This window comes from Camelus ferus, chromosome X (assembly GCF_009834535.1).
Source record: "Camelus ferus isolate YT-003-E chromosome X, BCGSAC_Cfer_1.0, whole genome shotgun sequence".
NCBI lineage: Eukaryota > Metazoa > Chordata > Mammalia > Artiodactyla > Camelidae > Camelus > Camelus ferus.
In genome coordinates this window covers 25,234,434-25,248,779 of record NC_045732.1, presented here as the reverse complement: position 1 = coordinate 25,248,779, position 14,346 = coordinate 25,234,434, and the positions used below count along the sequence as shown (strand labels likewise).

General features: G+C 49.8%; 1 protein-coding gene and 1 pseudogene across 1 annotated transcript; one reads left to right on the top strand and one right to left on the bottom strand.

Moving 5' to 3' along the window:
• Positions 1–4,751: 4,751 nt before the first annotated feature.
• On the top strand, positions 4,752–5,902 carry LOC116661986 (mitogen-activated protein kinase kinase kinase kinase 1-like). The gene is made up of 3 exons (XM_032475056.1): positions 4,752–4,930; positions 5,339–5,401; positions 5,634–5,902. The coding sequence occupies exons 1-3, from the start codon at positions 4,800–4,802 to the stop codon at positions 5,689–5,691; spliced, it is 252 nt and encodes an 83-aa protein (XP_032330947.1). The 5' UTR covers positions 4,752–4,799; the 3' UTR covers positions 5,692–5,902.
• A 2,261-nt stretch (positions 5,903–8,163) lies between these two features.
• Positions 8,164–13,559, bottom strand: LOC116662204 (annotated as a pseudogene).
• Positions 13,560–14,346: the final 787 nt, after the last annotated feature.

The following is a 14,346-nucleotide window of genomic DNA, read 5'->3' as shown; positions in this document are numbered from 1 at the left end:
CGTCAACCTTCCCTCCTGAACATTTTGCCACTTCCACCTACAAATTTCAACATTTATAACTTCAAGCTTTTAAATAATGAATCATGTACTACTCGTTATTTTTTAAAAATATAAATATTAAATATTTTTACTAAATAAATTCTTATTTCACTTTTATTCACACACACACAAATGAATAAATATTATGAATTAAGCTGCAGGCAACTGATAATCCCTGCCCTTAATTTTTCTCCAATATCTTTTCCATGTTTTTATGAACTTTTACAAATTCAAAACTTCTTGTTTGTTGAGGAAGTTTATTTCCTTTCTTCTGGTAGTCTGATTCTTCAACCAAGGTGGGGAGAGATTTTACATACTTACTAGATTTTTCAGTTTTCAAAATTAAAACTTCCCGCCTGCAGATCTGATTATGGTACCTATGTATAGTTTTCCTCTCAAAAGTACAAACAGGTGGTTTTGAGGGCTCTCAGCAGAGTGCTAAGTGTGACACTCAGTATTGTCCAGTTGAAACAATGAATATAAATGCAGAATATTTCTTTATGCTCTATAAAATAATACCTATACTACTGATCAACGTCCCTATTATAATGTTTCCAATCACTTCCTTTTTTGAAATTCAGGTGCAGTACCTTTTTTCTGTCTTGTTGAACATAAATTTCCTTTTAACAGTCATTGAAAACAGGGTCCCTGTTTCTACTGTCTTGTCTTCAATGCTGAGAAGGTCAGAACCAACTCTAGGAACAACTTTAAATGTCTCCGTGGGTTGAGGGGTTAATGGGATATAAGGCAGTGCAGCAATTAGATACAAGTAACGTCAACATGAAGTTTGGCTAAGAAAGGAAAGAAATGTTAGGTAGTTTAGATAGAAATGAGCAATGGGCAGGGGGAGGGGAAGGAGAAAGGAACAATCCAGAAATTTTTACTTTCTCTAAATGAGGGCCAGTAAAAGCACTGCAGCTGCACATGGGAGGGAGCCCTGGTATAACTTGACCCAATGAACCTGCCCAAAAGATGGGCATGCCAGAGCACAGGGAACCTGAGTTGTCAATCAATCAATCAATCAATCAATCAATCAATCAATCACAAAACCAGGATATAAAAACAGGCAGAACAAAGGAACAGGGCCATGTTTCCTCTCTTGGATTGGCCCGCTCCTAGTTCTCTAAGTGTGCTATCTTTCACTATTTTTTTTAACTTCACTAATAAAAATCTTGCTTATATCATGTTTTTCGTCTCTTGTCAAAAATTCTTTTTTTTGGGGGGGTGACTAAGAACTGAGGTAATTCTTATTTTCCTTTTCCCGGTAACAGAAAGAGTACAGTGACTAAAAAAGGGAACAAACTGTCAAGAAAGGGTTTGGGGGTTTTGTTGAGTTGATCAGATGGGGCACAGGAGAGCAGACAAATATTAGAAAATGTAATTCCTAAGAAGTCAGGAATCACTGGCATCTGGAGTATGGGTGAAAAGCTTAGTTTTAGCTACAAGAAGGTATACCTTCTATTCAGACAGGCCAAAAGTTCTCATACAGGTGTGGTTGCAGAAGCTGAAGAAGTTGGTTTCTATTTTCTCTTGTGAGAGGCGCAGTAGTAGGCAGAGTTGGATACAAAGTGAACGAAGAGATGGTGGAGTAATAAGTTTGAGCAGAGTGGAGATGTACACAGATGCTGAAGTGAACAGCAAGAATCAATGTGGACAGCCAGCTAACGATGGAAATCGTGAATCTGTAGTGGGACCCAGCTAAGGGAATGAGAGTATCTCTAGGGCTACAGAGACCCAGATTTAAAGCTCTGATGACATGCAGAAAGGGTTGTCAAGCTTTCACTTATTTACTTTGGTTTTTCTTGGTGGATACAATGGAACAATGGTGTAAGATGACCAAGGATATTGGCAAAAGAGTGGAGGAAGTGATAGTCTATGGATAAGGAGCTCTCTGTCTTTTGATTGGGCTATATAGTCCATTGACATTTAAGGAAATTATTGATAGATATGTGGTCGATAATAAGAGCATTGAGAATAAACTAGAGCTGTCATGGAACCCAAGGTCTCCATGAGATCAAAGAAAAAGGGAGGTGGGAAAATGAAAGCAGAGAACTACAAGAGCTATATAGGGCATTAGTGAAAAGTTCAGATGTACAAATTTTTAAGATTTCATAGGAGAAGCTATTCTAAGTGGTGATAGGTTATTTTCATGAGAGTAAGTGGCTAAATGGGATGTAAATGAAATTCACTGAGGTCAAGACAGGAAGAGATCTATTTGTTGTGTAGGTCTTCCTTTTTCACACAATGACAGCAGGGTAGAAACTAATGCTGTGAGCCAGCTATCAAATATTCAGTGGACAATGGCATGGACAGTGAATCCAAGGAGAGCAACAAGAAAACTCCTGGGCGAGGCAGCTAGACAACCTAAGCTTCAGAGGAACGGGGACAAAAGAATGCAAACGTCCAGCAATGGAGATCAGAATCTTCACTTAGGAAGCCAATCCCAACACCCAACCCTGAATGAGTAGGTAGGTAGAGAAGGTGCAGCCCCTGGGGAGAGCTGCAGGAAGAGCAATAGCTTTGGAGGGCCAGCTACAAGGGTCAAGCAAGTGCCATCTGTTGCCTGCTATGGGGAATCTAAGTCCCAATACTTCTGCCCACTGCATCTTGATATCAGAATTGTTAAGGAAAACAATATAGTCCAGCACTGGACACAACGCCTTAGTCACATAGAGAAGAGACAGCAAGAGCAGCTTTCGGAGTGAATGTCAGTCTCCCAGTGACAGCCAGGAAAGGCCAGAAGACCCCTCCTGACTGGCAAGCACCTTTCTTGTGCAGAAGAACCAAGATATAGGAGTTGGGTCAGCCAGGCACCACATGACATGCCCACTAAAGCAGAACAAAGGAGCACATGCTGAGTCTGAAACAGAGAGCGATCTTCCCATACAAGGTACTAAGCTCATCACCAACTGTGAGGACTCTCTATCTTTCGGTAAGGAAGTGTTCCAACCCCAAGGGCTGTTCTCAGGCAGCCAAGTGGGGGTCAAAAGACTACATGTAGGAGACTGCCTTTCCCAACACGTGCAATCATTCTGTGAGGAGACTGAGGACACCATGAAATGGTGTTTGGAAGGCCACGTGGAAAGGTTTAGATTGAACAGGAGTGATGAGAGCCAAGGAAGAAGACAGCCATGCAGAAATCAAAACAGAGGAAAGGATGGAGCAGGGCAAAAGGGAATCTTTCCAGAGCGTCGTCAAGTTCTCCAATCATTCCCAGCATCCTTCTGATAAAAAAGTGATTCCAACTCTTCTGGTTTCAATCTCCAGTGCCTCCATTAAACAAACAAACAAGCCTAATTACCTCCTCCCCCCAAAAAAAAACTTTTGAAGAATAAATACTTTAGCAAAACAAAACTTTCAATAGCTTAAAACTGGGCTTGTTTTATAACATGACTGAGTATTAATAACAACAATAATAATAATAGCTGGCATTTATTGAGTCAGGCCTGATTCCCTCTATTTTGAGGCAGCAAAAAGTAGGTCTTCACACCCGACAGTAGATCTCGGTAGAAGATTTGGCTCAATGGCCAAAGGAACAAATAGCAGCCATGTTGCTGTTTTAGAGGGTCTTGCCCTAAAATCCTCCAAAGCTGTGTTTCTTCGTTTTCTTAAAGAATCCTTCCTTACTTATTCCACAGCTATTTCAAGGAATAATAGAAACGGAGAGCAGAACTTGTTTTTTATAAACTAGATGATATAAAATAGAAACAATAGTTGCAGCGATGCAGTCGTCTCTCACATTGCCCTACAGCTAATGGGTACATTTCTGTCGGCTCTGGGTGGGGTTTCTAAGGAATCTCAAAACGAATGGCCTTCAAAGACAAAACTATCTGGGGCTCAGTTGTGGAAACTTCCAGGACTTTACCCTTGAGGGAATTTTGCCTCAATTTTCTTGAGTCTTGGTGTCTTCATCTATGAAATGTGAGGCAAAAAATAACTTCAAAAGTTCTTGAAGGATATAAAGGGTCTGGAACAGAGGAGAAACTCATAAATATCCGATTCTCTGGCAATGTCCCTCCCTCCCTTCCCAGGAAGGTAATAGCCTTTCCTCTATTTCCCAACTGGTTTTAGAATAAAAATTATTGCTCACAGTTGATTCAAACCTATCTTCTGTTTTTGTTTTGGATTTGGTTTCGGTGGGAGTTTTGCCCACCTCCCTATCTCGAATTTATATTATTATATTGTATGTTGTAATTATGTATTAATGTGACTACTCCAGAAACTCTGCAAATGTAGGTTCTGTCTTTGCCTAATTCATTCAGAGCAAATTGACAGGGCTCATAGCTTGTACACAGTGGCATTAAATAATTATTGACAGCTTGACAGCATATATTTACTTTAACACTATTTCTTTTCCTACTGGCAAATAATTAACAATATTTCCTCCAAGAAGTAGCCTACATTTTGAAGTGTAAATGGCAACAAGGCAAGACTTGTCATCTAAGGAGCAAGGATGATGTATTCTAAAATAAAACCGGTGGAATATCAAGGCTCAGGCTGGACATTGTGGATTCTGAATCTGGAAGTCTTGGGATTTTTAGTTTCAATAAATGCTGTTATTCATTCTAAGGGTCCCCATCACTCAGTTTTTATGTGCAGTCTGGGCGACTGAAGCCTGTCTGGAACATTCACTAATATTTAGAACACTGGGCAGGGTTCTCCCCAACCATCTGAGATTCATTCATTCAGACATGACAATATGTTCCCTGGTCTCCCCAGAAAGCTCATGCCCTGGCTCTCTGAGGGTCTCTGCCTCTAGGATGGCTCCGGAAGTGGCGGCCGTGGCCCTGAAGGGGGGATACAACAAGCTGTGTGACATCTGGTCACTGGGCATCACAGCCATTGAATTAGCCGAGCTACAGCCACCCCTCTTTGACGTTCACCCTCTCAGGTAGGCAGGTGTGGCAGGTCCACCTGGTCCCAGAGATCCCACTCGACTCTGACCCTGAACACCAACCCCCGCCTGCTTCCCCACATCAAGACCCCCCTACAGGGGATCCCTCTCCCTTCGAGCCCAACCCGAGAACCTCAACCCAGAAAGCATTTTCTCCAGTCCACACCAGGAGCCCCCAATGCAGGGAGTCCTGTCTTGAGGCTCCCCTGAGACTTCTGGAACTCTGTAACATGATGAGCAGCATCCCCTGGAAGTGGCGTCCTATGCATCGTAAAACCTACCCCTCATTCTCCTCCTGTCCCTCACTGCTCTCTGCTGACCTCAGTGCCATCGGGGGTCCCTCACATCGTGAGATCTGACCTCCACTGGGAAGTCTGAATCCCATGTTCTGTCCTTGCTTTCTAGAGTTCTCTTCCTCATGACCAAGAGTGGCTATCAGCCTCCTCGGCTAAAGGAAAAAGGCAAATGGTAGGAGAGAGTCATGGGAAGGCGGGGGAGAGAGGGCAGAGTCAGGGCTGATGGTCTGATGGGAGGGTCTCTGGTCCCCTCATCCCAGAACTTGCCTTTAGGGGGGGTTATTTATTTATTTATTTATTTACTTTTAGAGGAAGGGGTTGAACCTAGGGCCTCCTGCATTCTAAGCATGCGCTCTAACACTTCAACTGTACCCTCCCCGAGTACTTGCCTTTTTCTTCCCAAGGTCGGCTGCCTTCCACATCTTCGTCAAAGTCACCCTCACCAAGAGCGCCAAGAAATGACCTGGCGCCACCAAGATGCTCAGTGTAAACCTCCCCTCCCTGAGCAGCCTTCCCAAACTCACCCCCTGTGGGAACCCCCCAGGGCCTCCCTCGGCTCCCTAGAACACTGATGATTTTATTCCACAGAATGCCTATGGCCCTTTCAAAGTCCCTGCTCCCTCTGAAATCCCCAGGGCTCCGCCTTCCAAGACCCTCCAAACTGTACCCCAGACCTTTCCCCCAAGATATGCTGAGTTCTAAAACCTCACAAGTTGCCAACGGCTTCAGGACCCATTCCTGGGGGTTCTCTGGAATTCCAGGGGACACCCGAGACACCTCTGGCATTCTCCAACTTCTCTGAATTCGTCTGATCCCTTCAGACACCTCAGAATCCCCCAGGTGGCAGCTGCCCAGACTTCCCCGCCTTCTTCCTCTATTGGCACCTTCACCGCCAGATTCCCTTAGATGGGTTCTCAAGCCCCTGTGCCAGCCCTCTCCCTGCAGCCCAGCCCTCTGTCTGCTGACCGCCTCCTCCTCCCACCCCCAGCATAAACTGGTGACCCAGCCCGGGCTAAACAGAGGCCTGATCCTAGAGCTTCTTGACAAACTGAGGAACCCAGGGAAGGGGGCAGCTGTTGGCGAGATTGAAGATGAGGAGCCTGAGGTGAGTGGGCCTTGCTCGGATGACAAAAGCACTGGACGGTCCCCACCTTTGCTCAGGCTGCTCCCCTGCCTGGGGTGTCCATTTGTTGCCTCTCTTAGAAAGAGAAAAGCCAGGGAGCATGGGGGGCTTGGCACAGAGCTGGGGGCACAGAGGTTACGGGAGAGCCGAGGGCTCCAGACTGGGCTGCTGGAGGCAGGTGGGCCCGATGCGGCTGCCGCTCTGCCCAGCTACCCCCCGCCATCCCTCGGCGGATCCGATCCACCCATCGATCCAGCTCTGTGGGGATCCCAGATGCGGACTGCTGTCGTCAGTAGAGAATCCTTAAGCTTTGGAGACCCTTGTAACCCCCTCATCAGATTGCCAGAGACCCCAGAGACCCTTCTCGCTTCTAAATAGACCCTCAGAGGCCCCCCATTACCATCTGATCCCACAAGAGGCCCCAGAGAACCTCATCTACGAAATGATTCTAGAGACCCCTACCTCTCTGCTCTGCACACGGACCCCATAAGATTTCCTATAACCACCAGGACTCCCAGAGACCTCAGAAACCTTGTTCTGATCCCAGATACCCAAGTGGAATCTAAAAACAAACACTCTATAACCATGTTGAGCCCCCATCATCCTGATCACAAATCTTGACCCCAAAATGAGACCCCTGTAAACCAAGATCCCTCCCCTGAAGGGACAGCTCTACTCCTAAGATCCTGGCTGCAGACCACTCCCCCACCCCACTTCTATTCTTTCTATTCCCGAATCCATGTCCCCAGCTCACTGTGTGTCACCTGCATACCACCCCACCCCAACCCCCATGGCGGCACATGGAGTTCAGGAAGCTCAGAGGCATGTAGTCCAGACCCACAGCTGACACGGTGAGATGCCTCCCCACTGCCCCACCGCCCTCCCCTCCCCCTGGGCCACTGCTGACTCTTTCCTATCCCACAGGCTCGCTTACAACCCCCTGGAGGCTTCAAGAGCAGCAGTCCTAGGTCAGGGACCCTCAGCATGGGAGGGGGGCTGGGATATGTGTGGGGACCGCCCGAGGATCACGCCTGTCCCTCCTCAGGAGGAACCTGTCAGAGTCCGAAGATGACTACGACAACGTGGACATGTGAGAGAGCGCCTCAGACCCCACCCAGCCCCACCATCCATGACCCCAACCTCAGCCCCTGCTTTCCTTCCACCACTCAGCCGTGACCCCTGGCTGGACACTCAGTACCCACCTACCTTCACCCTAACCCTGACCCTCCCACACCAGCCCCCACTCTCCTCCCCACCAACCCTTCACCCCTAACCTCACCCCAACTCAACCCTGGAGCCCCTGCCACATCCTAGTACCCAGCACTCACGTCATTCACTGATTCATGTTGGGCTGCTGCTCCAGACTGAGCTCCCCGAGAGCAGGAGCCGTGCCTGCTCTCGCACTGCTGAAGCCGAGCATTGTGCTGGCACACCCTCTGTAGTCTCTTTTGTGAGTGTATGAATGAATGAATGAATGAATAAATGAATAAATGAATGAGTAAATGATTTTTCTCTTACTTCCCCAGGCCTGTGGTAGTGGAGACACACCCAGCAGATGATCCTACTGCCCCCAGCAACCTCTATATCCAGGAATGAGTCCCTGGGGTTGGGGGTGGGTGTTTGGAATCAGTCTCTGCACCCCCTTCCCTCCCCAGTGGACACAATATAGTGGACATGACATGCCTGTGTCTCCCAATAAACTGTGATTTTATCCTCTGCTGTCATCTTGGTTTTCTGGGGGGAGGGGAGGAGGGCCGAATTCCTGGATGCCTACTGAACCCCCCCGCCAAATTCAACGATCCAGTACAACATCAGGGATGTAGCACAGACTTTATTTCTACAGCACATGGTCACCTCTCCCCCAGCAGCCTTGGGAGGAGGGATTTGGGGACTAAGGGGCTTGCTGTAAGAATAGGGCACTTGAAGTGTGAGTGAAGGGCCAGCTGTGGGTGTCTCAGCTAAGCTGGTCCTCATACTGCTTGCGGAAACAATCACCAGCAGGGGAGACATCCCAACATCTCTCTTGGTACATCTTCCAGACATAAGACTCCTAGGGGTTGGGTTTGGGGAAGAGTTGGTTGGTCACATCTTCAAATGCTTGATAAGATCTGAGCTTTTTACTGCCACCTGCTGATTGAACTTTTATTAAAATTCTCCATGTCCTTGCCCATTTTTCTCCCATTAACACCCCCTTACCTGACCCGTGTGTTCTGTCTCATCCTTGTTTATCAGACACTTCAGGAAAAACCTGGGGTTGGAAGGGCTGTGAGAGATAGGTCAGAACCAGCCTTACTTACCTTCTCCTGATTGGCTGGCTGAGAACCCACCCACATGGAAGCCACAGCCCTTTCCTAACTGACCAAAGCCCGGTATCCCCTCCCCGGATGTTCCCGGCCACGGCCCCACCCTCCTGATTAGCCAGCGGGCCCACACTCACATGTAATTGGCCAGGTTGTGCTCCTCTAGCATGTGGGTCTTGAAACCATGCAGTGTCGTATCAAAGTCATCGCTGCCAATGCTGATGCCGCAGATGAAGCACTTGGTCTGTGGGTGGCAGGAAGCATCAGAGTCGAGGCCCATTTGACCCCCCCAGGGTCCTGTAATCCCTCTGGATCGCCCCCTGATATGGCCTACCTCCATATCGTCCCTCACTTGCTGTTGTTGGTCTCAGAGCTCACCAAGAGCGTCAGTGATCAGACCTGGGGAGGCAGGGTGCAAGTCAGTGCCTAATCTCTGACCAAATTCAGACTGCTCCTTCTTCTGGCTACCCCCTTCTGAGCCTTGCCTCCCATTCCCTAATCTCTCATCTCCCTAATCTCACCCTGCTGCTTGAAAGTAATACCTAGCATTTATTGAGCACTTAGCATGAGACCCTTACTACCTATGAATTGACTTATTTCTCACAACGACCCTGTAAGACTAGTATAATTAATATCCCCATTTTACAGATGGAGAAACTGAGGTTCAGAGAGGTAACTTGCCCAAAGTCTCACAGTAGGGAGAAACAGAGCCAGGTCAACCAGATCCCGGGCCTGCAATCTCAGAGGAGCTAGTCTGCCTCTGGGCATCCCCACTCCCACAACCCCGACCAGCACTGACCCTGGATGATGGCCAGCAGGATGACGATGACAAAGAAGAAGAAGGTGATGTCGAAGACCACCCGGTACAGCTCATATTCATCACCTGCTGGGTCCTCAATCTCGTCCCCAATGCCCCCACCAGCTCGGACACCCACGTACATGTGAAACAGGTAACACTGTGGGGGCAAGGTGAGAAGCACATTAGTCATGCATTCAGTCATTCGGTATTCACAAAGTACCTACGGGACCCTGGGCTAGTGGGGCAGGAGACTCACAGTAATGGCTGAGACAGCCCTGGGCTCCGCCCTCACATGGCATCAGACAGTGACAGCCCAGAAATGATCAGGGTTGTGACAGGGACAGCTCAGGCAGAGGGCTGAGGGCTGGGACGGGGAAAGCACAGTGTAATCGGGGGCGAGATAGTGGGAGTACAGGAAGCGCTGAAGCTCTGAAAGCCTCACAAAGCCTGGGTGATCAGGCAAGGCTTCCTAGAAGCAGGGACATGTGTGAACTGGAACTTGAAGGAAATGTTAGGTGGAAGAGAGTGTTCCAGGCAGGGAAAACCACACATGCAACGTCACCACTGGGGAGGAAAGAAGACATCTCGTTCCTGTGAGGAAGTGAAAGAGGGTCAGTGAAGCTGGAAAGTAGAGCTCCCGTGAGCAAGAACAGCAAGAGGAATGAGGTCCAGCCGATGGTCAAGGAGGGCTTCCTGTAGGAGGCAGCACTTAAGTTGAAAGGTGAGGCATCAAGGGAAGGGGTATTTGTACTCAGGGTCTGAGGTGGAGGTGGGGCAGAGAGACCGTCAGATGCAAAGGGCTTGGGTTGGGAGGAAATACATGATCTTAGGGGAACTGAGGGGCACCAGGCAGCCAGAGAGCAAAAAGCAAGAAGGACTGTGGTTAGACTCAGGCCAGGCTAGCTATTCCCTGGCTATTCATAAGCCATGCTGAAGGCACTGGGGAACCAAGAGGAAGTTCTGAGAAGAGAGAGGAACATGGTCTGCCTGGCATGTGGGAAAGATTTTACACTATCCTTTTTGTGTCCCTGGGAAGTGGGAGAACCTAGTTGTCTTAGGTAAGGGCTAAGACCAGTGACTGGAGGGAACAAGGCTGAGTGGCAAGGCCAGGTCTGGGTGGTGGGGCTCAAACGTCAGGCTGAGGAGCTGGATAGGTCCCAGGAGCACGGTGCCTGATTACAGGCCATCTTCTGAGATAAAGCCCTGGGACAATTCATTTAAATGTGGCCCATGCCTCTAGTAGGAGAAACTCAATTTGGTTATGATCATCTCTAGTAGACTAGAAGAGAAAAAAATGAAACCTGCATAGCATTCTTTGGGTGAAACTTTTAATTACAGATAATGATGACAATAGCTCACCTCTATGGAATCCTTAATCCCTACCAGGCAGTGTTCTACTACTATTAATTCTTAGATGATCAGGGAGCATCACTACGTCCTAAAAGCCATCCTAGGATGTAGGCACTGTTATTATACACTCATTTCACAGGTGAGGACACCAGAGCATAGGGGAAGCTGAGTAGCCAACCCCAAAACATGTAGCTTGTAAGTCAGGCACTGTGCCTGAGCACCTTTCCAATAATAACAGCTTTAAAAGCTCAAATAATACGACAACAGTGGCTAACGTTTATTGAGCACTGTTCGAAGTACCTCACAAGTATCAGCTCACTGAACCCTCACGATAAGCCTACAAGGTAGGCACTGTTCCTAAGCCCCTTGGCAGATGGGAAACCTGAGGGTCAGGGGTGGTCGGAAGTTGCCCAAGAGCGTTGGGGGGGAAGGGCTCACCGTCATCATGTTGTCACACTTCATGTCAGGCTCGTCCTCGTCCTCGCTCTTGTTGTAGAGCTTGCGGAAGAAGTTGAAGGCCACCACGGTGTACAGGTAGAGCACCACCGCCAGGAGGCCCACGGTCATCACCAGCTGGGGGCAGGCAATGGGCGGGTCAGCGCCATGTTCAGCCGGCCCCTCCACCTTGCCCAGCCTTCGGGCTCCTGACCCTGCTGCTACCCAGGTGGCTCTCCCTGCTGGGGCCTCACGACCCACACCCACCCTGGCTCAGCCTACTCGCCTGGCCCCTCCTCACCCTGGCCGCCCAGCCCTCACCCCTCCACCCTTGCTCAGACTGCCATGCTTGGCCCTGCCCGGCTCACATCCCTCAGGCAGTTCCTCTCCACACCTGTTTCCCATCGTGGGTGACGGAGGAGAGGATGGTGCGCAGCGTCTTGACCCCCCATGGCAATGTCCAGGAGGTGAGCAGCGAAAAAGAAGTTGTTGTAGTGCCCCAGGAGGGACATCACCATGTACCAGCCCAGGTTCAGGAAAGACTGTGGGCACACAGAGTCAGGGTCAGAGAGCATTCCTGAGGGTCAAGGAGAGCTCGGGGAGCCCCCGGAACATTCAAGAGGGTCAGGTGCGCTCTGGGGGGTCAGGGTGCCATCGCTGGCTTGGGATTACTTGAGGGATCAGGAACACTCTAGAACAATGGAGCACTCTGGGTGAGAAGCCATCCTGGGTGGGGTTGAGGAGCCCTCTGCAGGACGTAGTCTGGAAATCCAAGAGCATTCTAGGGGACAAGGAGCCTTGGGCGGGTGTTCAGAGGGTGCCCGAGGAACAGAGGTGCACAGAGGCTCAGGACTCAGTCCCTGGTCAGGGCTCCCTGGTGCTGGAGCCCCCAACCCTCCCAGGGCCCTTCTCCTGCAGGTCCCTCCCCCACCTACAAGTCCCCTCCTCACATTGTCGGTGAAGATGACCCCGAACTTCCAGATCTGGTACTTGACGCCGATGGACATGAGCCTGTCAGGTGGAGGGAAGAGGGATGGCCAGATGCCGGAGGGTCAGACCCTGGCCACCTCCCCTGCCTGCCCCTGGCCTGGGCAGGATCACCCCTGGCTCACCAGATAAGCAGCCCCGGCGGTGGCTCAGGCTTGCGTTCACTGTGCGCTGTGATCTCCAGCGTGGACAGATCCATGCCCAGCAGCTCGGCGATCCACTCCCGCCCACAGATGTCCCCGTGCTTGTCCAGGACCTGCGCAGGAGAGCAGAGGGCAAGCAGACAGCACTGGAGTGGGGCGAGTCATGGCCTGGGTTGCAGAGGCATCTGGGAACACTCTGAATTTTGTGTGAAAAATTGGGAATGCATTTTTCTGGGAAGAAGGGCCAGAGCTTTTTTCAGATCCTCAGGGGGAGGGTCCAAACGTGATAAAGGTCCAGTTAATTCATTAGCCAAATTATTTGGGATAACATTATTATTAGGCAGGTGGGCAAAGAATCCTATACAACTGGGCCGCCTGTCATCTATGGACTTATCTCCTCCCCCTCACCCCCTTACTCACTCTGCTCCAGCCACACTGGCCCCCCTCACGGCTCCTCAAATACGCCAGGCACGTTCCTCCCCCAGGACCTTTGCACTGGCTGTTCCCCCTGCCCAGGGCGGTCTTCCCCCAGATTTCCCCCTGGCTCACTCCCTTACCACCCTGCACAAGAAAGAGCAACCTCTCTGGGCCAGCACCCACGCACCCCCCAACCCTCTTACTGGACTATGTTTTCCTTCTGCAGCACACTTATCACCGCCTGAACACCATAAACATGTTCCTCATCTGTCTGTCCAACTCGAGCATCAAAATGTGTTTACTGCTTGAAACGTACCTACTGCTTGGACTCCACGCCCTCCAAAATTGTTCTTGGCACGTAGTAGGTGCTCAGCAAACATCTGCTGAGTGAATGAACGTATCAGCAAACATGTATCTGTTTTTTTTTAGGTGCAGGTACTGGGGATTGGACCCAGGACCTCATGCATGGTGGGCATGTGCTCTGCCACTGAGCATACCGCAGCCCTGATGTTTTCCTATGGGCCAGATACTGTGCACCTAGTAGGTCATATAAACTTTACAACAACCCTGTGGGGGCGGCCCTCTTATTACCTCACTTTGAACATGAGGGAAACTGAGACACCGAAAGGCTCACACAGCTAGGAGGAGACAAACAAGACAGTCCAGCTCCCGAGTCAATGTGCTTAAAACAGAATGCTTTACTTCCTCCCCTAAAATTAGTATTTATTGAGTACTTACCTCTGTGCCAGGCACTGCGTCATGCTTGTTATGCACATCGTCGCTTTCCAGAGAGGGGTGTGTGGTTCTCATGCCTATTTCCAGATGGGCAAACTGAGGTGCTCCCTCAGCAAATCCCCTCGCCCAAGGTCACACACACAGCGAGTGCCTGATGGGGCTTAGATGGCCAGGTGGCAGGAAGGGACCCAGCCCAGGAGGCCCATCTACTGCCCCATTCACATTCTCTCACCTTCCGCTTGACGAAACTTGTCCCAGTAGTTGCTGGGGAAAGACCTGCCGAGAGAAAGAGGCCACAAGATGTCAGGGCAGGAGGGAAGAGGAGCCACCAGCCAGGCCAGGGGGCTTTGGAATTCCAGTCCTTCTCTCACAGGGGACTCCACACAGTGGGGTCGCATCTCACTCGGGGTCAGGCTCTAAAGACCCCGTGCCAGGTGAAGTTTGTCCTTCCCCCCTACTGCCATCTTTTGGGGAGCTTAGGGGAGGTAGGTGGCTTGCATTTGGAGCCGGGATGTGCAAAAACAAAAAACAAAAGACAAACAACATAGACCTGAATTCAGGTGGGGAGGCAGGGCCAGCGGTCTGGCCTTGCTCTGGCTCTGGGGAACGGTGTGCTTCCTCACTGTTTCATTTAAGATGAATCAGACTCTTTAGTTACCAGTTTTATAAATGACGATTTGATGTTCTAACATCCTGCCAAGGTGGCCAATGGGTTTTGTTTGCAGGGGGTGGGATGGGGAGTGGAACAGAGATTTACTATGAATCCATGGATTTAGATCTATTTGCTGTTTCAATTCATAGCCCTTCCTGTCCTTCCTGACGCTCAGA

Excerpts from the sequence above, each read along its gene's own strand:
- LOC116661986 (XM_032475056.1), top strand. The coding sequence starts at position 4,800 with ATGGCTCCGGAAGTGGCGGCCGTGGCCCTGAAGGGGGGATACAACAAG. Across the intron at positions 4,931-5,338 it reads TTTGACGTTCACCCTCTCAG|AGTTCTCTTCCTCATGACCA; the intron begins GTAGGCAGGTGT and ends CTTGCTTTCTAG. Across the intron at positions 5,402-5,633 it reads CTAAAGGAAAAAGGCAAATG|GTCGGCTGCCTTCCACATCT; the intron begins GTAGGAGAGAGT and ends TTTCTTCCCAAG.